Source organism: Juglans regia, chromosome 7 (genome assembly GCF_001411555.2).
Source record: "Juglans regia cultivar Chandler chromosome 7, Walnut 2.0, whole genome shotgun sequence".
NCBI lineage: Eukaryota > Viridiplantae > Streptophyta > Magnoliopsida > Fagales > Juglandaceae > Juglans > Juglans regia.
In genome coordinates, this window is record NC_049907.1 from 41,957,944 (window position 1) to 41,980,799 (window position 22,856).

The window sequence follows — 22,856 nt, forward strand, 5'->3', positions numbered from 1 at the left end:
CATAACATTATTCGATGTTAGTTTAATTTGATCATTTGGGAACTACTAATGCTAGTTACAATATCTAGTCCTGCATATTCTCTTTAAAAAAATTATAAATACAGGACATATATAAAAGAAATTATTCTTTTAATAATGAATCTTACTTTTATCTATTTTTTAAAAAAGAATATGCAAAACATTCATACTCTAAAGAAAAATACTTTAATCACAAAGTGATTATACAAAAATAAACCTACAAACTGATGTGGTTTGATGTAATATGCCAGATTGTAAAGTTGTTTTTATTATAAAATAGATCTAAAAGATTTCATGAAATCACATCATTTTATAAATTTATTTTATATAATTTTTTTATATCTATAATAATTCTCTACTCTAAAACTGTAAACATCGTTTATATTTAAAAACAAAATGTTAGTGAATGCTAGCTACTTGGATGGAAAGATGGCTTTTAAACCGCAGATTTCAAAGCCTGCAAGTTTCACACTAGACTAGATAAAGTGGACAGAAGAAGGGCAATGGGTCTAATCGCTCGTAGATGAAAGCAAATCAATGGGTTTCGGTAACGTTAGAATTTTATTTTAACGGGCCAGGCCCAAATCAGTGGGATATGGTGGGCTAAGATAATTTTAAATTCGAAACTTATATCAATTCATCAAAATTTATTATTATAAATTTTTTAAATTTTTATATAAAATATAATAAATAATTTATTTTTTTAAAAATTTAAAATCATATTTAACTCATTTAAATCTAAACGGGTGTTAGCTACGGCCCAATTCACATGCCTGCCCATTGTTTCTTTTTTCTTCTTGCGAGATTTTCTTTAATCATATTTGCACGATTTAAAATGTGTTACACTAATTATGTAAAGTGAACGTAAAAAGAATTAAATAAATATAACATATAATTAATAATGTGAATATCAAAGGTAAAAATTCAGCCATTTCATTTGAACCATAAATCCCAGGAAGTAGCATTAAAATTACAAACATTCGGAATGAATAGTTTATATCGTTTTCATATACAACCCATTTATTTTATGAGTCCAATACCTTTTTAAGTCCCCTGTCCCTGCGCTCGCCTCTCGCACTGAGAACCAGTACCGGAACCGGAACGGGAACCCGCAGCAACGACGTCTACAACTCCCACACTCTCTCTGTCTCAGGTGCTCCAACTATTTGTTCTCTTCTTTTCCTACTTTAGTTCTTTCTTTTACCAAACTCCGCAATTCACTTCGCTTAACAAGGAATTCCCAGATCTTCGATCTTCCTTTGACATTTCTTTAGACTATACTGTTGAATTCAAATATAACTGAATTTTTAATTCAAAATCTGGCGATCATTTTTTTTCTCCCTTAAGTCGATAGAAAGAAGAAGAAGAAGCAATTTGGAATCCACGTATTTATATTAGAATCTAATTTCTGAAAGTTAGTGCATATAAAATTTTCTCTCCTGAATTTCCCGCAATGTGTGTCTTCTTTGATAATTCATATAGATTTGGATCGTGGGTTGTTGAATTTTTTCCGTAATATACAGGGACTTGTTCGGAAAGAGTGGGGATCTGGGGTTTTGGGTTTTGATTTGATTGAGATCAATGGCAGCTTTCCTGCCTCCTGGAGCACCTAGGCCCAGGAGTGGTAACGATAACCCATCACAACCTCCACCCCCTAATTACAACCCTAACTTGAATCCCAATTCACTAGCAGATAATTTGAATAATCTCAATCTCAATCGGCCACCTTCGATGCCGAGTTCGGCCCCCAGGGCTTCCCCTTTTGGTCAACCACCTCATTTCCCTTCACCAGCCTCTCTGCCTGGGGTTCCTGTTGGGTCCCCACCATTCTCTCGGCCTGGTCCTCCACCCGGTGCACTTTCAAGACCTGCAGTTCCTCCAACAGGACCCCCACAGTCAACATTGCCTCCTAATGTGCTCCCGCCGGTAAGACCCACGGGGCCACCCACTGGCCAGCCATCATTTATTGGGTCCAGAACCCCTCCTGGGTCTTTGCCATCGTCGGGTGGCAATAATGTACCACCCACTTATGCGGCACCACATCCCGGTGCTTTCCCATCTTCAGGTTTTCCAAGCCGTCCAGTTGGTTCAGCAGCAGCACCACCAAGTACTCGCCCAAGCAGTGCCTCTCCTCCTTTGACCACTGGTCCGGCTTTCCCTCATTCAAGTGCACCGAGTGGTTATGTGACTAATGGGCCACCAGCATTCATGTCAGGGGCTTCACCTGGTGGGCCCCGCTTTCCTCCAGCTGGCAGAGCACCACAACCACCCATTGGTCCTCCGCTGACATTGGGGTCGGCTGGGGCAGCTCCTCAGGCTCAAAGCATGCATTCTTTTCCGGCAAGTCCAGCAGTTGTTGCTTCACCGGGTCCTCCTGTACAGCCTGCATCGCCATTTTTTGCTCCGCCAGGTCCTCCTGCACAACCAGCATCACCATTTTCAGCACCTCCGCAAGGTGTACCACTGCCTCCAGGTTCTTATGGGCCACCAACATGGCCAGTGCAGCCCGGACAAGTAAGGAATGAGTATTTTTCTCTGTACATTTTTTGCCAGTTTATAAAGCTTAATTACTAGAGATGCCATATTGGTTGAAAATCACATTGTTGTTAAGCTGACTGATATAAGCAATACGCTTTAGCATTTATTTGTCTTAAAGTTTTCAGTTCTCTGACTTCTTCCACCTATTTTATATGTAATTTTTTAAAAAATTGCATTAATCATTTTTTTCTCTTTCGATAAGATGCAAGAAAGGTTAGTATAAAAAAATTAGAAGAAACAGCGCCTTCTTAATTAGGGCATATAGTTGTTCATGTATTTGTATCGGGCTATGCCTAATTCTTTGATCAATAAAATTTGTTTACTTATAAATAAAAAAAAAAAAGAAGAAACATTAATGTATGTTGTCAAATTGTGGCAATGCTGATGATGCAACTTTCAAATCAATGTCTGGGAACTTGTGCGGCCACCTTGATTGGTCTAGTTTTTTTGGGCGTTGTTTCCTTCTTTCCTTCCTCTGATGAAAGATTTTGAGACGAGTGACAAGTGATGTAAGAGAAGGGAATTTCTGGAGTAGACCAAGGACACATTTAAAATTGTAGATTATCTATATCCCAGACAGCCTGTCAAAGATTCAGAGTACTTAAAGTGCATAAAAATTCCACTCATACTTTAATTAGTAGAGGTGTTTGCAAAAAAAAAAAGGGTGAGCTCTCATATACATTTTCTCTTTGTATGATCTGCATTCTGATTTTTTGATTTGCGATAGGTGGGTCCATCTCAACCACTATCTGGTTCAGTACAGCCACCTAGGATGTTTGGAATGCCACCACCACCTCAACCAAATCAATCCATGACTGCTATACCTGCACTGAGTCAAACAGGAGCCCCGGTGTCAGGGACATCGAAGATTGATCCCAATCAAATTCCACGGCCCATTCCAAGTTCCTCTTCTATCTTGTATGAAACTCGTCAAGGCAACCAGGCTAATCCTCCTCCGGTATTTCCTATTTCATCTATATTTTTTACGCCGGTGAACACTAATTTGATTTTAATTATAATTTTCTACATTTATTTATATTGTCTTGTTACAATTTACTCTTAACCTTTTTCCCCTGCAATTTCACTTTTATTGTCATTGTTATGTGGATGTTGTAAAGTGATTTAATTGACAGCTAAGGGACTAATTACTTTTTTTGCTTGTTAAATTCGTCCATGTTATTTTGTCAAGCCTGCTACAAGCGATTACATTGTCAGAGACACAGGAAATTGCAGTCCTCGCTACATGAGGTCTACCATTAGTCAGGTCATGATCAAGGATTTAACATGCAACATTCTTTTTGTAATAAATTTTAAAATTCTTGGATGTTAATATCTCACAGGTTGTTGACATTTAGTTATTTCTTTTGATGATTTGACAGATTCCATGTACTGCTGACCTCTTGACAACATCAGGGATGCAGTTAGCCTTGTTGATCCAACCTTTGGCCCTTCCTCATCCATCTGAGGAGCCTATACAAGTATACTTCATTTCTTTCTTCTAAAACTCATTGCAAACTACTCTTTGCATTCATTATAAATATATATTTTTTCACAATGTTTGTTTCTTTTCTCATTTGTGCCAAACAGTCAATTATACTGAATTTAGATCTTAAGACTTTAGTTGTAGTAACTACATGGCCTTGATTTATGTAAAGGCATAACCTCATCTAGCTGTTTGGCTCCTGGCTGTGTTAGCATATTGAAATTTCATTTACTGATTCAGTATATCATAGGGAAAGTTTTGAGCATGTTTGTGGAAGAATTTTTTTATTTATTTTCTCCAACTTTCAATCCAAACATGTTATAGACCCCAAAACAATTTTCATGTCTGAAAAAAGAATTATCCAATCGTTAGTGGACCCCACCACCTTCATAAAAATCTAAAAACAAAACAAAACTGTTTTCACAAAGAAAAAAACTTTTCTATTTTAAGTGGACCGGCTACTTTCATAAACATGAAAGAAAAACACATCTAAATTTCTTTTTCTTCCCAAACATCTTTTCAATTAGTCTCACAACTTTCATAGACAGACAAAACACACCTCAAAAAATTTTCTAAATTTTTTTTTTTGATAAGTAAGATATAAACTTTATTGATGTGAATGAAAAAATTTTCTAAATTTTTTAAATGTAAACATGGTTTTTTTGGCTTACATAGCAATGGAACTTCTTCTTTGTGTCATCATTGCCAAAGTATTAGCCCATTTAATCCCAGATAAAATAGATATGCTGTATCTAAATGGTGCAGTCCAGGAAGAAAAGGGTTTCATTGCCTTCTTTTTTCTTCTTATGAATGGGTGGACTTGCTTTTTTGCTTTTGGTATGTGAATCATTCAAAATGGGAAAAAAATATTTTGAATGGTCATCAATTTAAGTTAGCTTCTATAACTTTTTACTTAAGAACTTTGCGTTCTTTTGATTTCTTTGTTTCATTGAGGACTCATTAGGCCCTTCTGGATACCTGAATTATATGGATAATTGATGACCTTGTCAGCCATTTCTTGATGTGCCTTGCTTTGGAATTATAGATTAGTGAGTTTTGACACCTGTTCAAAGAGGAGCTCATTTCTTCAAGTTTTTTTATTTTTATTTTTATTTTTATAAAGAAACTACTCTAGTGTTTCTTTTCTGATGGTTTCCTCTATGTGCTTGTGCCTTGTTCATGGTCTTGTTATGTTCTCTAACCTCTCTTTTGGACAAGATCGAACAAATTGTTTTTTCTGCTTTTTAATAAAAAACTGCATCCATTTTTCATCGTAATATGTTATATTTTTTGTTGTTATAGGTTGTAGATTTTGCGGATATTGGTCCTGTTCGATGTTCTCGCTGCAAAGCCTACATCAATCCTTTCATGAAGTTCATCGATCAGGGAAGGCGGTTCATCTGCAACATTTGTGGTTAGTAAAAACAATTGCTGTATATTTCTGTTGTTTATCTAGTGTTTAGTAGCTTGTTTGTATGTTGTGGAGATTGAACGTCTCGCCCTTTTCCTCGCTTCCCAATTTATTTATAGATACACTGTTTGTAATGTGTATTACACATAGGTTTCAATCTTGTCGAGATTTTAGAATGACATACACCTGTGACCTACTAATGATGTATATTTACTCATGGTGGTGGCTTTACAACATGCCATTTCTTTTGCAGGATATACTGATGAGACTCCCCGTGACTACCACTGCAACCTGGGTCCAGATGGTAGGCGTAGGGATGCTGATGAAAGGCCTGAGCTATGCAGAGGAACAGTTGAATTTGTTGCTACCAAGGAATACATGGTTGGTTAATTCATAAGATCTGCTATGTGAATTGAAATTTATATATGTATTTTTCTTGTGACTAGTTTAGTTCTTTTTTTTTTTTTATAAGTAATAAGAGATTTTATTCCCAAGAATAGGCATAAGCCCAAGTGCACAGGACGTAGACAAAGGAAATACCTACTACTTTCTAATACCAAAAGGAAAATCTAAAACAAATTCTGGAAATTGTCAACCATTACAAAAGTTTTAGCCCACAAACTCAAAAGTACTAAAGAAAAAATCCTTAAGGTCTCCTAAAGAACGTTCTTTGTCTTCGAAGCATCTCCCATTCCTTTCAAGCCATAGACACCACATGAGGCAAGAAGGAATTATCTTCCAAAAATCAACAGCATTCTTGCTACCCTTCACTCCCCTCCACCCTACCAATAAATCTACCACTTCCTTCGGCATTACCCAAAGAAGACCAAACCGATTCAATACCTCATTCCACAAGAACCTGGCCACTTCACAATTAAGAAATAGATGATTAACAGATTCCCCATCCTTCTTGCACATGACACACCAATCAGCAATGTACATACCTCTCCTTCTAAGATTTTCAGTTGTCAACACTTTGCCCAGGGATACAACCCAACAGAAAAAGCGACCTTGGAAGGAACTTTCACTTTCCATATGTTTTTCCAGGGGAATTCATAGCTCCTATGACTGCTTAATATGTTGTAAAAAGAGGAAACTGAGAACTTAGAATTTCCTGCAAGAATTCACAGCATATTGTCCTCCCTACCTAGCATCAACTTTGAACTGTAAAGTCTTTCCAGAAAAGCCTTAACATCATCCACTTCCCAGTCATTAACATCCCTAAAAAAGTTAACATTCCACCGAATATTATTGTCAATACAAAAGAAAGAAAATCCCACAGCTGCGTTTGGATCCCTTGCAATTCTGAAAAAGGAGGGAAAATCCAATTTAAGCGTAGACTCCCCACACCACAAGTCATGCCAGAAAAGTATCCTCTTCCCATCTCCCACCTTTAATCTAATATGATTAGAAAATTCCCCCATCCTTTCCTAATGAACTTCCACAAACTCACCCCGTATGCACCTCTTGTATCTTCTGAGCACCAACCTCCCCACAAACTACCATATTTTACATCAATAACATTTCTCCATAAGGCATTTCTTTCCAAGTGGTATCTCCAAAGACATTTCCCAAGTAATGCTCTATTAAACAATCTCAAATTTTTTATCCCCAACCCACCACAATCAATCGGTTGACATACCTTCTTCCAACTAACTAAATGAAACTTTTTTTCTTCTCCTTTACCACCCCATAAAAAATTCCGAAATAAACTCTCAATTCTTCTTTCTACCTTTGCAGGCAACGGAAAAAGAGATAAGAAATAAGTGGGAAGATTAGACAAAGTACTTTTTATTAGAGTTAATCTTGTCCCTTTAGACAAGTTGATCATCTTCCAACCAGCTAACCTCCTTTCAATTTTCTCAATCACCCCATCCCAAATATTAGCAGATTTATAAGAAGCCCCCAAAGGAAGCCCGAGGTACCTCAAAGGGAGTGAAGAAATTCTGGACCCCAGAATATTTGCCAAGTCTGAAATATTCTGATTTAATGACATCTAGGATTTTCCTTTCACTAACTAGCTTATTGGGTGCTCACTGTCATGGCACTTATCAATATCATGTCTATGTAAGACACTTACCTAGAAGTCAACCTTGTATCACTTGTTGGACTTTTATGAACAGTGGGCTTTATTTCTAGATTGAAAACGTCCATTTGTGAATAATGAATTTTTGTTTTCTTTCTTTTTTCTTGTGTCAAAACAAGAAAAAAACAGTTGAATGCAGAAGCTAAAGTTTCTCGAATTTTATTTAGTTTCATAATTGGTTGGGACCTGGAAGCAATTTTTTTATTGGTCAATAAGGATTCAATTGATGAGAACTAGGCATAGCCCAGGTACACGGGACATACAAGAGCAACACCTGGGCATGATTGACTGGCCTGAGAGTAATTTAGTATAATATAGTTGTTAAGTGGTTCCTTTGTTCTTACTTATAACAAAAAGAAGAAGAAAGAAAATGATTCCTCTGTTCTTAGTTTTAGAAGACTTTTTTTCCCCTTCTCTGGGTTGCTGGACCAAGTGATTTTTTGCTTCTATTGACTTAATTCAGGTGCGTGATCCCATGCCGGCTGTTTATTTCTTCCTCATCGATGTATCCATGAATGCGATACAAACTGGGGCAACTGCAGCAGCATGCAGTGCAATCAGTCAAGTTATTTCTGATCTTCCAGTAAGTTTGCCTAGTCTGTGTAGTATTTGATCGTGACTGTTTATAAAAACATATTCTTTATTGTTTTTTCCCTGCATTAATTTACTCATCATTTAAGCCCTGGCCCTGTCTGTTGAGATCTTTAGTTGTACAAGGACACACATCAATTTTTTGGTTTGTTATTTCTTGAGGCCGAGTCAATATATGCATTCATTACTGTTAGTGAATTAGATGATTTTTTCTTGCAGGAAGGTCCTCGGACGATGGTTGGAATTGCTACATTTGACTCCACCATCCATTTTTACAATTTGAAACGTGCACTGCAACAGGTCACTACTAATTGTTAACAAGTTTTTTCATTCTCCAAAAGCTTAAGAACTGTATTCAGAATAAAAATTTGGTTCTAATATAAGATATCAATTATTTTTGGGCTATAGAAATGTGCATGAATTAATTTCTTTGGGATGGAAGTGGGATAACTAGTGAAAGAGGAAAAGACAAAATTCATACATATCCTGCCTCTAGTTTTGGTTAGATCTGCAATGAACAGTTATAAGCATCATCATCTGTATGATTTTTTGTCTTGCTCTATGACATCTAGCCTCTAGTTGTATCCTGTTGCTAGGGAGTTCTGGTTGATAGTTCTCTTTGGTTGGAATTTCATGGTCTATGCCAGAGTTGGTAGTGGGTTTATTATGGTGTTGGAAGAATCATTTGGGGGGGATGTGAGTAGTATTATTCTGAATGGCATTTGACATTCTTTCATATGGTATATTTGGAGGGAGAGGAATGAATGCTTGTTCATTTGAAACATACTTTTACTGTCAATAATTTGAAAATGTTCCACTGATTTCAGTTTCACGTATGTTTGCAGCCACTAATGCTCATTGTTCCTGATGTCCAAGATGTTTATACTCCTCTGCAGACTGATGTTGTTGTTCAGCTCTCTGAGGTTAGTTTAAGCTATAAAATGTCTTCTTTTTGCGTTGCTTCATGGTTCTGCTAATAAGTAGATCTCTAGCACTTTCATTTAATGTTTATCAATTTAATGAATTTCCAAATGCATTAATTAGTTGTTGTGTGTTCTAGTGCCGTCAACATTTAGAGCTATTGCTGGAAAGCATTCCAAACATGTTTCAGAACAACAGAACTGCTGAATCAGCCTTTGGTGCTGCAGTCCAGGTGTGCCCTTCTATACGAGGAAATTATGTCTACACATGCTGTCTATGCACTTTCAATTGCTAATCCCTAGGGGTTGGCTCAAGTGGCAAGGCCTTGGGCTTGAGGGTATGCTCCCCTCAGGTCTAAGGTTCAAATCTCTTTGGGTGCAAACATCTCTAGGGGTCATTGGACTAGGGGATTTTCTCTTGAATTACCCGAGGTGCACCTGTGGGAAACTCCTTGCTGAGGGCCTTGCACCTCGGGATTAGTCAGGACACTGTTCCCGGATACCCAGTGCCAATAAAAAAAAAATGCACTTTCAATTGGTACAATGAAATATGTTAGCAGCGTAGTGGTTTATGAATGTGCTTATGAATTGTTTTGTGAGTGCAAAACCCAGTTTTGGCTTTGAGTCGCAATTATATATGCATTTCTTGTTAATGATTGGTCACCATATGGATACATAATGAGAAGATGCGGCACACATATCTATTGCAATTTGGAATTTTGTTTGGGTGTTTATGAAATAAATATTATCATATGTCAGCAGATTGTGAGAACTTGATATTGTATAATTTAATGACGTGTATTTTCATGAACTGAAGTTTGATCATTGTACATTCTAGTTTTTATTAATACAATTTTCCTCATTCATTGGAAGAAATGTATTTGATTATTGCACATATTTTAAGTTTTTGTTCCCATCAGGCTGCTTTTTTGGCAATAAAGAGTAGCGGAGGAAAACTGTTGGTATTTCAATCGGGTAAGCTCACAGTTTTCTATACAATAAATACTCTTATTGGTAACATTTGTTACATTTGTGTTTATGGTTGGTGTATACAGTGAATTATGTGGAGCCCTTCCTACAGTTTTCTTCTTCATTAAGTTTGTTGAAAACCTCAAACTAAAGAACAAAACAAACACCATGTCTATTTTGATTAATGTGCCTGCTATACTTTGTCATTCTGATGTTGCAGTTGCATGGTGCATAAAAGCAAATCTTGGAGAAATATTTCTAACAATGTTGGTTGTTTCTCTACAGCTAAGTCAAAATGGGGAAATTTGATGATGAAGATATTAGGAAATTAACATATCGCTAGGGATTTAGTATGTGGGTTTATACCTAAATGGAAAAAACGGAAAGATGGATAATTTTAGGAATTTTTTCTAAGCATATAGTTATAGAATTGATTTTGTTAAGCATGTCTGAATTGGAGTTGCGGAAGGGAAGAGAGCCAAAAATTCAAATTTGAGAGTTTTTATTAAACATCAGAAACTGAGTTCAAAGCAAATGGTGAGTCTGGAGAAGCTTGGAGTCAGGAAAATGGGTTTTTGTTCTAATCAAATGGTTGAGTTGTAGAAAGTAAGCTATGTGGCTTGTTGAGCAAGTTATTTGATCAGATATATTTTGTAGTTTTCAGTGTGTTGTAAAAAAATTCTTCATGCAGGGGTTGATAGTGGATGTCTGATATGGAGGTATCAAAATGGATATCACTTACTAAAGATTTTTTTTCAGTTTGATTAGTTGGCATCAAATTAATAACTGGTAGCCCGGAAATTGCAGCAATGTGAAAGATGGTCCTTATCTATCTAGTGTGGAGTCAATACCTTTTTGTTCGTCTCCCTAAATATAGGGCTGTTAAAAGTCAGATACGTCATTGTTAGAACTCATGAATATTTAAAACATCTTGATGATTGACTAGGAGCTCCATCTTTATGGATTAGGTATTCAAAACCATATATGTATTTAGCTATGATCGTTATTTTTCACAGGAACTTTTGGTGCTCCCGAAATCCATAGTAATTTACCAAAAAGTTCTATTGCATTGGAGTATGCTGATGATTGTGCTATGTCTGTGTGCAGTCTTGCCATCAACTGGCATTGGATCACTTTCTGCTAGAGAGGCTGAAGGGCGAACTAATATTTCTGCAGGGGAGAAGGTATAAATATCTTATATGTATGTGTTACCCACCATCTCTGTGTTCTTCAGATAATTATATGTAAAACTTATACGTACTAGTCAGTGTAAGTGCTAGTATTGATCAGTGCAAGAGAAAACTTAGTGCTGTGGTTTTGGATTGAATAATTTTCCTTACTGGATTTCAGGAGGCCCACAAATTACTCCAACCGGTAGACAAAACTTTAAAGACAATGGCAATTGATTTTGCTGAGTATCAGGTTGACTTTAGTTTGTTCTCACTTGACTCTAATGAAGATTTTGGTGATAAATTATGCCAACTGACATTTGTTAGCAGGTAGTACTAGGGAGCATAATTTCTATGGGCTAATTGTTATTATCGTGATTGTTCCAGGTGTGTGTTGATATTTTTGTTACTACCCAGTCTTACATAGACATTGCTTCCATCTCTGTCATACCAAGAACCACTGGAGGACAGGTATCAATGACTTTCAGATCACTGATTACTGTGTTATGAAATTTTAATAGTACTCAGTGTACGAACTGTACTGAAGTATAGTTTAGCAAGAACGAGGTTGAGCCCACAAGGACTTGTAAAAACGTAGGAAACCAATCAAATATAAACATAAATTTTAATCTAGTTCAGAAAAATGAGTTCTAAAATAAAACAAGAAATTAAGAACTAAACAATCAATGAATCAAAGTAAGAAATAATTAATTTAATAAAGTAATTAAAATAAAAGAACTATAAATTCTAAAGATTCAAATCAATCTAAATTATGAATAAATTACTAATGGAGAATGAATTAAGGTTTTGGAATCCATCTCATTAATTCAAAGTAATATATTTATGATAATCGATTCTTCTTGATCATCTACATGATAATCTAGGAATCAATCTTGTTATCATGGAAAATATCATTGTGGAAACTTTTTTTTTTTAGAGAAAATATCTAAAGTATGTTCTTTGCTCAAAGATGTAAAATCAAATCATCACTTGTATTTGTTAAAACAAATCACAAAAGATATTAGAGTTTATTTTTAACAAAATTATGAATCAGACTCTCAATTGATTAAGATTATTCTAGATCATGATAAAAACATGATTGAACTCATATCGAGAATTTTCTCTCTCAATTGATATGAAGCAAGAACAATATATGGTTGAGCACACAAATAATTAGGAAAAAATAAATCTCATAAACAATATTACTAATCTTCAATGAGGTTTCATCCTCAACCTTAGTTGAAAACTTAGCTAGACATGTTCACGAAAATAAATTCCAAAATCTGAATGTAAATAAACAGTAATGCAATATTTAAAAGAAACTAAAGATAAATAAAAATTACAGTACTCTAATGTAAACATAGCTGCAAAACTGGAGGTAGAACTTCAGTTTTATTTTTCTTCTTCCGTCCCTGCTCTGTGCAGCATTGTCTTCTGTAATTTTTTTCTCCCTTTTGGTGTTCACCGTTTCGTCCAGTATGAGCCACGTGGCGCAAGTGCACACTGTTGTATTTATATACATTGGAGGCCCTAGCTTTTTCTTTTTCTTTTTTCGTTTTTATCACTTCTCCCCTTGCCACTCAAATGAGTCAAATCTGACTTGTATTCTAAATCATTTAGTGGCATCATACATTACATCTGAATAATTGGTCAAAGAATTATAATTTTATCTTCTTGTTTTCTTCTGCTTACTCGGACTCCAGTATCATTTGAGCACGGGCTCCATGATGCTTATATTATAACAGTAGTACTCTTATTGCTTTCGTGGTTGCCACCATCTCATTCAATTTTAAGAGGATGGTGAATTCCCCTATCAATATGTGACAGTGCATTGCAAGTCTTTGTTTTTTTCAGGGAATCAAGAATTTTTATTCATAAGAAAAGGAGGCATAGCCCAAGTACACGTGATGTATATATGAGAAGTACCTATGTAGGGTTTACAGTTGAAAGTAGAAAATCATGAACATTTAGGGGATGTTTAGGGATTGAGATGAGATGAGAATTCTATGAATAGTAGTGAATGTGAATAGTAGTTAAATAGTTTGAATTAAGATATTTTATTGGGTTTTGGGAAAGGAGAAAGAAAAATTTTAATAAAAATATTATAAAGTTAAAATGGTCCCCATATGTATGTGTTGGTGTATTTGGTGGGAGCGAAATGATAGAAGCTTCGAAAACCATGAGAGAACAATGGAGGAACTGAAATTTTTTTCTTTAAAACATTGTTTTTCATGGGTGGGGGCCATTGTTTGTAACGGACTAAATGTCCATAACTTTCTACTTTCAGTTGTAAACTCTAGTTAGGTAGGTACTTCTCATGTATACTCCCTGTGTACTTGGGTTTTGCCTATTATTATGAATAAAACTTCTTGATTACCTATTATAATATCTATCTTTTACTGATAAAAAAAAATAAAAAATAAAATATTGTTTAATATAATTTTTTAAGATTATTTTTGTTTTGAAATTTGAAAAAGTTGTATTATTTTTTGTGTTTTGTTTGGAAGTTTGGAAAATTTGTAATAATTAGATGAAAAAGTTGAAAAGTTGAAAATTTGAAAATTTGAAATTGAAAAGTGTTTGTGTTTGAGTGATATTTGGGAATGAAATTATGAGAAAATTTTGAGATGAGATGAGATGAGTTTAGTTTCCCAAACAACCCCTTAGTCCATTAAAATCAATGACCCCCACCCATAAGAACAAGGTTTTAAATAATAGAACTTTAAGCTCATTTATTGTCCTCTTGCGATCGTCGAAGCTTCTTCTATCATTTCTCTCTCGTCGAGTGCACCAACACATACATAAAGGGGCCATCTTTCATATTGTTGCCACTTGTGAATTGGCTTGAAGTCCTCTCTAGCTTGCTAGAAGATCCACTAGCCTGCGCGGCATAGACCATGATAATCCTATTCCCTAAAAAACATACCGCATGGTCCTGACCACCTCACAATGTAAAAGCAGGTGATCTACTGATTTTTCATTCTTTTTACATTTGCAACATCAGCCCAATACCATTACAGGTTTCCTCAGATTGTCCATATGGTCCACATACCTCATTTGATCATCCTCCTCCCCAAGACTCCCTAAACTTCGAATCTATAACTGACTTCCATAGGGCCCCCCTTTCTTGTTGGTACTACTATAACCATTTATCCAAAAGAGCTTGACTAAACTTCATCAAATTACGGATCCCCAATCCACCCCCAAATATTGGTGTGCAAACAATCGACCAGTTCACCAGATGGAATTTGAACTTGTCCCGCATCCCACTTCACAAGAAATTCCGTTGTAGCGTCTCAATACGTTTGGCTAGCTTTGTAGGGAGTAGGAACAAGGACATAAAATAGGTTGGTAGATTAGAAATGATACCTTTGATTAGAGTAGGCCTACCCCCTTTAGACAAGTATAACCTCTTCCAAGAAGCCAATCTACGTTCCATATTTCAATCATGGCATTCCAAATCCCCTCTGATTTGAAAGAAGCATCCAAAGGTAGGCCAAGATACTTCATAGGTAGAGAAGATAACCTTACATCTCAAGAGGCGAGCTAGATTCACTGCATTAGGGAAAACCCCCACAGGCACTAATTCAGACTTTAAAAGATTCAACACTCACAAACCGGAGATAACTTCAAAACAAAGGAGGAGAGCCCTCAAAGGTTGAATGTGCCCATGATTTGCTTCACAAAAGATGAGAGTATCATTGCAAAAAGCAAATGAGAAATATCAATAGAGCCATAATCACCATTCCCCACCGAGAAGCCATAAAGAAAGCCACCTTCCACAAGTCCCAAAATCATCTTACTAAGAGCTTCCATGACGATAATGAAAAGTAATGGAGAGAGTCGATCCCCCTGTCTCAAACCATAGGAGGAGTTAAAGAAAACCCATTGGTGAATCATTCAATAAGATAGAAAAGTGAACTGTAGAAATGCAATTTGCTACCCAAGCACACCATTTCACCCCAAAACCACTTCTTGCAAATAGATAAAGCAAGAAGTTCAAGTTGACATGATTGTAAGCTTTCTCCATGTCTAGTTTGCAAAGTAATCCAGGTTCTTTAGATTTGAGTCGTCCGTCCAAGACTTCATTTGCAATTAATGTTGAGTCTACCTTTGATGAATGCATTTTGAGGCTTCAAAATTAACTTCTCTTTCACCGTACTCAATCTATTTGCCAAAACTATAGAAAGGATCTTGTACACCCCATTCAGAAGGCTAATAGGGTTGTGGTCTCTAACATCCAGGGACTCCATTTTTTTGGGAATGAGAGCTAAAAAAGAGCATTGAGACTTTTTTCAAACCTTTCATTAGCATGAAACTCTTGAAACGCCCTCATGAGATCATCATTGATCACTTTCCCAACAAACTTGGAAGAAACCCATGGTAAAACCGTCAGGGACTAGAGCCTTCTCACTCTTCAAGCATATCAAGAAATATTCTCTCTTTTAGTTGCAAATAGCTCAATGAAATCTAGGTGGTCATGGATATCCAGATTCTCACCGGATCTCACATTTGTGGGAATGTGGATTCCCTTTATAACAGATGGTGGCCTAATTCCCTTGTCTTGTGAAAGTTCATTCTCTCTTAAAATGATGTATTTGCCCTTGTTATCAATATCCTTTTCCTTACCGAACCACCTTCTCTTCACCTAGCTATTGTACACGCGACAAGCGGCGTGATCTCTTGTTGATGAATTATGTGTTTTTTCTTTTCCGTACGGTTATGGTTTTGTAGACAACAACAATTCACGGTGATTATGCAATGTATTAGATCTCATTTGTTAGATTCCTTATCAAGCCAAACATAAGACTCATTACATTCTCGGAAATATAGATTCCTATGATACATGTACCAGGCTTTGCCTATTCTTTGATTAATATAATTTATTTACTTATAAAAAAAAAAACATATAGATTCCTATGCATCACATTCTTGGGAATTAGATGCCTAAATTCCCCGAGGTATGCTCTATTCCCCAGCCAATCATCATCTGGTCATCATCTACATCATAAAAAGCCTTTATGTTGTAGGCATTAATAGCTTTGGCCTTTATATATAGTGTCAGCTAAAGTTGGAATTATAAGGGCATTTGCTTATTCAAATGTCTGCTGAACCTACATTATGCCAAAAGGTAAGTGCTCCATGCCACGTTGAAAGGTAAATGCACCGTTATATGAGTTTTTATCTTGAATTTACAAAGGGCAAAAGTTATCAATGATGGTTGTGTTCTTGTAAACCACCCGTTTCATGGTTTTTGAAGGATTTATAACTCTTTCCCCAGCTAAAATGAATTAGCGAAGCAGATGTCAAAATTATGCAATTGTTGTAATTTTGACCTTTTATGCATATTCAGGTCTTCAGTTTTGTTTTCTTGTGAATTTGCTGTTTCAAGCTACAACTTTAAATGCTGCCCAATATCTTCCAGGTTTATTATTATTACCCGTTCTCAGCTCTTTCTGATCCTGCAAAGCTTTACAACGATCTTAGATGGAATATAACTAGGCCTCAAGGTTTTGAGGCAGTGATGCGTGTGAGGTGCAGTCAGGTATGCTTTTTGGTATACTGAAGTTCTTGTATGTAACAATAGTTTTCATTTTCTTAATAGTTGCTCTATTCTAGGTAGTTGATAGTGTTTTTGTCATCATAGGGTATTCAAGTTCAAGACTACCATGGAAACTTTTGCAAACGCATACCAACAGATGTTGACCTACCTGGGGTTTGTATATCTGCATGATGTTTGATTAACATTGTATTATTATTTTTTCATAAGTAATTGATTGTGTTATTATTATATAACATTTATTTCTATTGTCTATGAAACTTTAATGTCACGGAAACACAGATTATGTTGACCAGCAGTAACTATGAAATTTTGAAGCTTTTATTATTTGGGAATAATCTGAAAGTTATTTTGGCGTTGTATCTTCAAACTTTAATAGCAAGATTTACCCATAGAGACGATTTATAATTTGAATTCAAGCATAGGCCGAATAAACAATCATATTAACAACTCAACTTTCTGCTATAAAGAATGAAAAATAAAACTAAGTTTTGAGAATTCTTTTATTCCTTTTTTTTTTCTTTTGAGAAGTAAGAATTTTGAGAATTCTTTTTCTCATTACAAGCTTCTTATTATTCTTCTTACTCCATTTTTTGGTGTATTGGTCTTGAAAGGTAATTTTCTTCTTCTTCTTCTTCCCTTTTTTGGTGTATTGATCTTGCTGAAGGTAATCATGTTCATTCTTCTTACTTTGCCCCAAGTCTGTTCTATTTTCTGGTTTTCTTTCTCCTATTTTGGTTTTTTTTTGTTTGGAAATTCTGTGCTTTCTTTTTACTATGTTTTCATACCTCTAACACATCTTTCTGCTCCACAGATTGATTGTGACAAAACCATAATGGTAACCTTAAAACATGATGATAAGTTGCAGGATGGCTCAGAATGCTCTTTCCAGGTACCAGAAAATTTCCCTGTAGTTTTGTGTGGAGTTTATAGTGATCATATTGATCATTTTCTTGATGAAGGTTTTTTTTTTTTTTTTAAAAAAAAAAAAAATTCGTGTAGCACATTATTGTTACCATATTTGTTTTTTTTTTTTTTTATGTGCAGTGCGCCCTTCTTTACACTACTGTGTATGGCCAAAGAAGAATTCGGATTACAACTTTATCCCTCCCTTGCACCAGTATGCTAAGTAATCTTTTCCGCTCAGCTGACTTGGACACTCAATTTGCATGTTTCTTGAAACAAGGTATTTGATCTTGTTTTACTGCAATATATATTTTTCAGTGTTTTGGTCAGTATTTTTTGTCCGTCTGTAACAATTCTTTTGGTATCCAGCAGCTTATATGTATTTAGAATTATCATTATTTGTAACTCATCATCATATCTTTAAAATGTGAATATAAAGTGTGCTTGGGTTGTGCCCCTTACGCTCTTTAATAAAATTTAGTGATGTTATGTATCAAAAACTTAAAATAAAATGCTCTTCCCACTCCAGGAGATTCTTACTTTGACTGGCTCATTGTTGGTACTTTTGTTTTAAATTTTCCTGAAGTGTTATGATTCATGACTTTTTTAAATTTATTAATTGTATGTGAAAGAATACTATTAATTGTTATGCTAATTTTAATCTTGTAGCGGCAAATAAAATTCCTTCCATTCCACTCTTGCAAGTCCGGGAACAAGTGACAAATCTTTGCATCAACGTTCTTCTTTCTTATCGTAAATTTTGTGCGACAGTAACATCGTCGGGGCAGCTTATCCTTCCTGAGGCACTTAAGCTCCTTCCTCTATACACCCTTGGTATATTCCTGTCTGCTAATATATTTGTGCTGAGTTACATGAATGCATGGAGTTTAAACTGCCAACTTTTAATAAAACTTTGTACAGCTAACATTTATGTGCCACGGTGCTTATGTTATCACATTTTTTTTCCTATGTGAGCCATACTTTCTCGGTGTGGTTTAATGCTGAAAGCCTTGTGGGAGATCAGAGGTCCGTAGGGTTTGGCATGGAATCAGAAAATATTTAGCAGATTGGTGGATTTAAAGCCTGCAGCAAAGCACATCCATTTCCTAGGGAGATGAGAAGAAAAGAAGGAAATGGAGAAAATTAAAAATTCTAGTCCGTCACAATTGTTTTGAGAGGCTAATCAGTCACAATTGGGCATTCTAAGCAACTACACCTAGAAAGAGAGCAATTAAACCTATCAAAATGAGAGCTTGAAAGCCAAGAGTATTGATCTCTAATGAAGATACCAATTACATGGGTTTGTGTAAGCTGATTCCGAGGTCTTAATGTTGATTTTAATTAACTTATGAATCCAAACTAGACACTGTAAAGATTCAAGGAAATACCACACAAGTCTTAATCACACAAGTTATCCCAAAATACGACCCATTGACCACTAGCAAAATAACTCGAACTACTGAAATTTACTTGAACTTTAATAACTTTTTCAGCATCATACTAGCTTAAAAAAAATAGAGAAGACTTCAATTAGTGCCCCCATCAATTTTCACCTCGAGAAACTTTTCAGTATCTAAATAGTTCTGTACTTCAGCCTGTAGTTGTCTGCTTCGTAAGATGACAAGTTACTGCAAGAATTGTATTGCTTGTACATACCCATCCTTTGCATAGGTAAATTAGTAAATTTTTGTGAAGCTTCACCTTTGTTTTCTTTTACTCTTTATTACCTTCCATGTTACTTTATCACAGCTTGAGTCTTCACGCATTTGAGAAGTACATTTGTGTTTTCTTAGTTGATGGTAATTCCACATATTACTTATACCAAAACATGGCTGTCATCAAACATATCGCTTCTACTGGGAAAATCTGGAGCCACAAATAATGCTTGATTAGCAAACTTTATGAGTTAACTATTTGACATTAGTTGATATATCTTGTTCTTTCATTTCTTTTCAGCATTAATGAAAAGTGTAGGACTGCGAAATGATGGGAGAATAGATGATCGGTCTATTTGGATTGAGTGCGTTTCCTACCTTTCTACTCCTTTGGCAATTCCACTGGTATATCCCAGGATGGTGGCGATCCATAACCTTAAGCAAAAGGTGTGAGTAATGCCGCATAAAGTTGGGTTGTACTTTTTGTAATGTACTTTAAGAACCACCTGGTAATTCTCTTAATCGACAGGATGAAAATGAATGTCTTGTTTCTCCGGTGATTCCACTTTCAAGTGAGCATGTTACTGATGATGGAATTTATCTTCTTGAGAATGGTGTGGACTGTTTGATATATATTGGGAACTCAGTGGAGTCAAATATCTTGCAATTACTGTTTGGCATCTCCTCGGCTGAAGAAATTCCTACTCAGGTAGTTTTCTGTGTTCCTTTCCGGAATACATAATCTCTACTTTACCTATAAAAAAATACATAATGTCTACCTTACACACAGAAACTTGTGTCTGAGTGTTAAACACCCAAACTCAATTCTTCTTGCATAATTAGGCTTATTAATCTGCTAAATAGGCTCATTCAAGACATCGTTCACAAAAAAATCTTAAAGGCTGGATGACTTCAAACTACTTGATCTTGAAAGGTCGTTGGCCTTTTTCTTTTTTGATAAATGAATTGGGAATCTGGACCTAGCGAGCAAGCTCTTGATGATGAAGGGAACACAAATCTAAAAGTGTGTTATATGCTTCAAGATATATCTATAATTAAGGCCTCGTTTGGATGTTGAGATGAGAAATCTGTAAATAGTAGTAAAATAATTTGAGTTAAGATGTTTTATGAAGTTTTGGGAAAGAAGAGAGAAAAAGTTGAATAAAAAAAATTATAAAGTTAAAATATTGTTAGAATATAATTTTGTAATCTTATTTTGTTTTGGGATTTGAAAAAGTTGAATTATTTTTTGTGCTTTGTTTAGAAGTTTGGGGAAGTTGTAATGATTAGATGAAAAAGTTAAAAATTTGAAATTAAAAAGTGTTTGGATATTAAGATGAGATGGGATGAGATTGGTTGAGATCATCTCAACATCCAAACGGGGCCTAACGCAACGTGGACAAGGGGGTGCTTATAAAACCACTGAGTTATGGTTCCCTTGGTAATTTGATTATGATCTTTTGATCAAATGGCATTCTAGCTCCAATAAGTTACTAGTGTAAAGTGAAGTCGTAGGTGCATGAATGTGTTTACTTACAAGAAGAAAAGTCGGGAGATATAGTGTTGTGTTGTGATGTGAAAATGGGTATTTATTAGTGGTGCATCTCAGGAATTTCCACTGTAACTTGGCATCTTGTAACTTATGACTTTGTGCGCTCAGTTTGTGCTGCAGCAATTTGACAATCCACTTTCACAGAAGGTAAATGATTTAGTAAACGAGATACGGCGACAAAGATGTTCCTACCTCCGGTAAGAATTATTACAACATCTTCAGTGCATTTACCTAATTCATCAATTGATATCTTTATTCAAATGCAATTTCCTATAATCTTTGTGATTCTTTTTGCAGCATAAAATTGTGCAAGAAAGGAGATCCATCAGGTCAGTGCAGTTGAAAACTCGAGCCAAATGGAAATCCTTAATCTTTGTATTGCTAGCTAATTAACTATGATGTACTAAGTTAAACAGCGTCTAATTTTCCCATTTAGCTTTCATCGGCCAAAAGTCTCATTCAGCCGATCCGTTGATTCTTTCCTTTTAATATTGGGAAGGGAGATTAAGTGGTATTTGGATATCCTCATCATGGGAGCTGGTCCTTTTTTATGAGTTCAGATCTGACCGTCATGCATATCACTTGTCATAGCAGTAGCCCGTAGCCAAATTTACGTCATAACCATTAATTAAGACAAGGTCAAATAAATTGTAGAAGAAAGGAGCTGTCATTGCATCAGAACACCCCTTTTATGCACAAGAAATACAAACTACAATATAGTGCTACCTGATCCACAGATAAAATTTAATGACCTTTTCATTCAAAAGAAAAAATATATTCTCTGGCAGTCTGAAAGTGAAAGCTCATTTAGTTCCCATTTTATTTGGGCCGACTCTCTCCATCATCTTTAGGCAATTCTATTCAAAGCGATAAACAACAAGGTTACATTCTTGTTGATAGCATTCTTGGTACCAATTGTATTTTTCCCCTGCAGATTAGTGTATACTAGTAATAATTTCAGAAGTGTATACCTGTTGTCGGCTTAACTAGTTGGGTCTGGGCATCTGTAGAGACTGTAAGATCTCATCAACTAGGAGGGCCGATGGTTGTGTGTTAATATGCATATTTGAACATCACATGGCCGTTTATGGTATCCACTGTTTGTAGCTATCCTTCTTCTGTCGCAGCATTGGAATTTTGCAGGCAGTATGGATAAATATATTATCTGAACTTATTGTCCATTGTTTTTGTCATGCATATCAATCAACTAACGCGTTCTCGTTTGATTTGAGTATGTTGAGATTTGTTGCATGGGATCAAACACTGTTTTTAGTACTTCTCATTTTAGGGGTATGCTACAACACAGAATGTGGATGAAATATTATCTTAGTCTGATCTTCTGGACATTTTATTGTCCCTTTGACTGTATCTATTAGATGCAATGAAGGAATTTCTTTAAATTATTTCACGATATTTCTTTTGTTTACTCGAAAGCATTTTACTGTTTCTTGTCCGCAGGAGCATTGTTCTATTCTCATTTGGTAGAAGATAAGAATCCAAGTGGCCCCTCCTATGTCGAGTTTCTGGTATATGTCCACCGGGAAATCCAAATGAAAATGTCATCTTGATCATGACCATGCTTCTTCATCTAGTCACCTCCAGCCATGGTGCTCTTGAAATTCAAAGAAAACAGGAACTCGGATTTTGTTATTTATATGCAGTCATCAGCCACCCCTGCGTGTTGTCAAAATTTTTAAAAAGTAAGCTGAGCTGAGTTTTGCTAGATGAGGTTTGGTGGTGTAGGCAAATATTGTTGAGTGGACGTTGTTGTAGTGCATACAAAGCTTACAGTTCTTTCATGTATTATGAATCTATGATGGTTGCTGTCCATCCCCGACACCCCTTCCCAATGCCGGGAAGGGGAATAGAGAATGTATGAACAATTTTGTTACTGCCATTGATAACTTGTATTTTTATGATCAAAGAAAGAAACATGTCTCCTCCTCCGATACATAAATTTTGGGATCATTTGAAATTCTCTCTCTCTCTCTCTCTCAT

General features: G+C 35.7%; 1 protein-coding gene across 1 annotated transcript; it reads left to right on the forward strand.

Moving 5' to 3' along the window:
* Positions 1 to 1,019: 1,019 nt before the first annotated feature.
* Positions 1,020 to 22,826, forward strand: LOC109012957 (protein transport protein Sec24-like At4g32640). Its single transcript, XM_035692548.1, has 25 exons — positions 1,020 to 1,171; positions 1,542 to 2,532; positions 3,284 to 3,514; positions 3,746 to 3,820; positions 3,936 to 4,034; positions 5,342 to 5,453; positions 5,704 to 5,831; positions 8,000 to 8,119; positions 8,347 to 8,427; positions 8,973 to 9,050; positions 9,188 to 9,280; positions 9,968 to 10,022; positions 11,124 to 11,200; positions 11,367 to 11,438; positions 11,573 to 11,656; positions 16,611 to 16,730; positions 16,833 to 16,901; positions 17,560 to 17,637; positions 17,793 to 17,931; positions 18,321 to 18,485; positions 19,608 to 19,753; positions 19,836 to 20,015; positions 20,967 to 21,055; positions 21,156 to 21,187; positions 22,317 to 22,826. The coding sequence occupies exons 2-25, from the start codon at positions 1,600 to 1,602 to the stop codon at positions 22,424 to 22,426; spliced, it is 3,366 nt and encodes a 1,121-aa protein (XP_035548441.1). The 5' UTR covers positions 1,020 to 1,171; positions 1,542 to 1,599; the 3' UTR covers positions 22,427 to 22,826.
* The last annotated feature ends 30 nt before the right edge of the window (positions 22,827 to 22,856 follow it).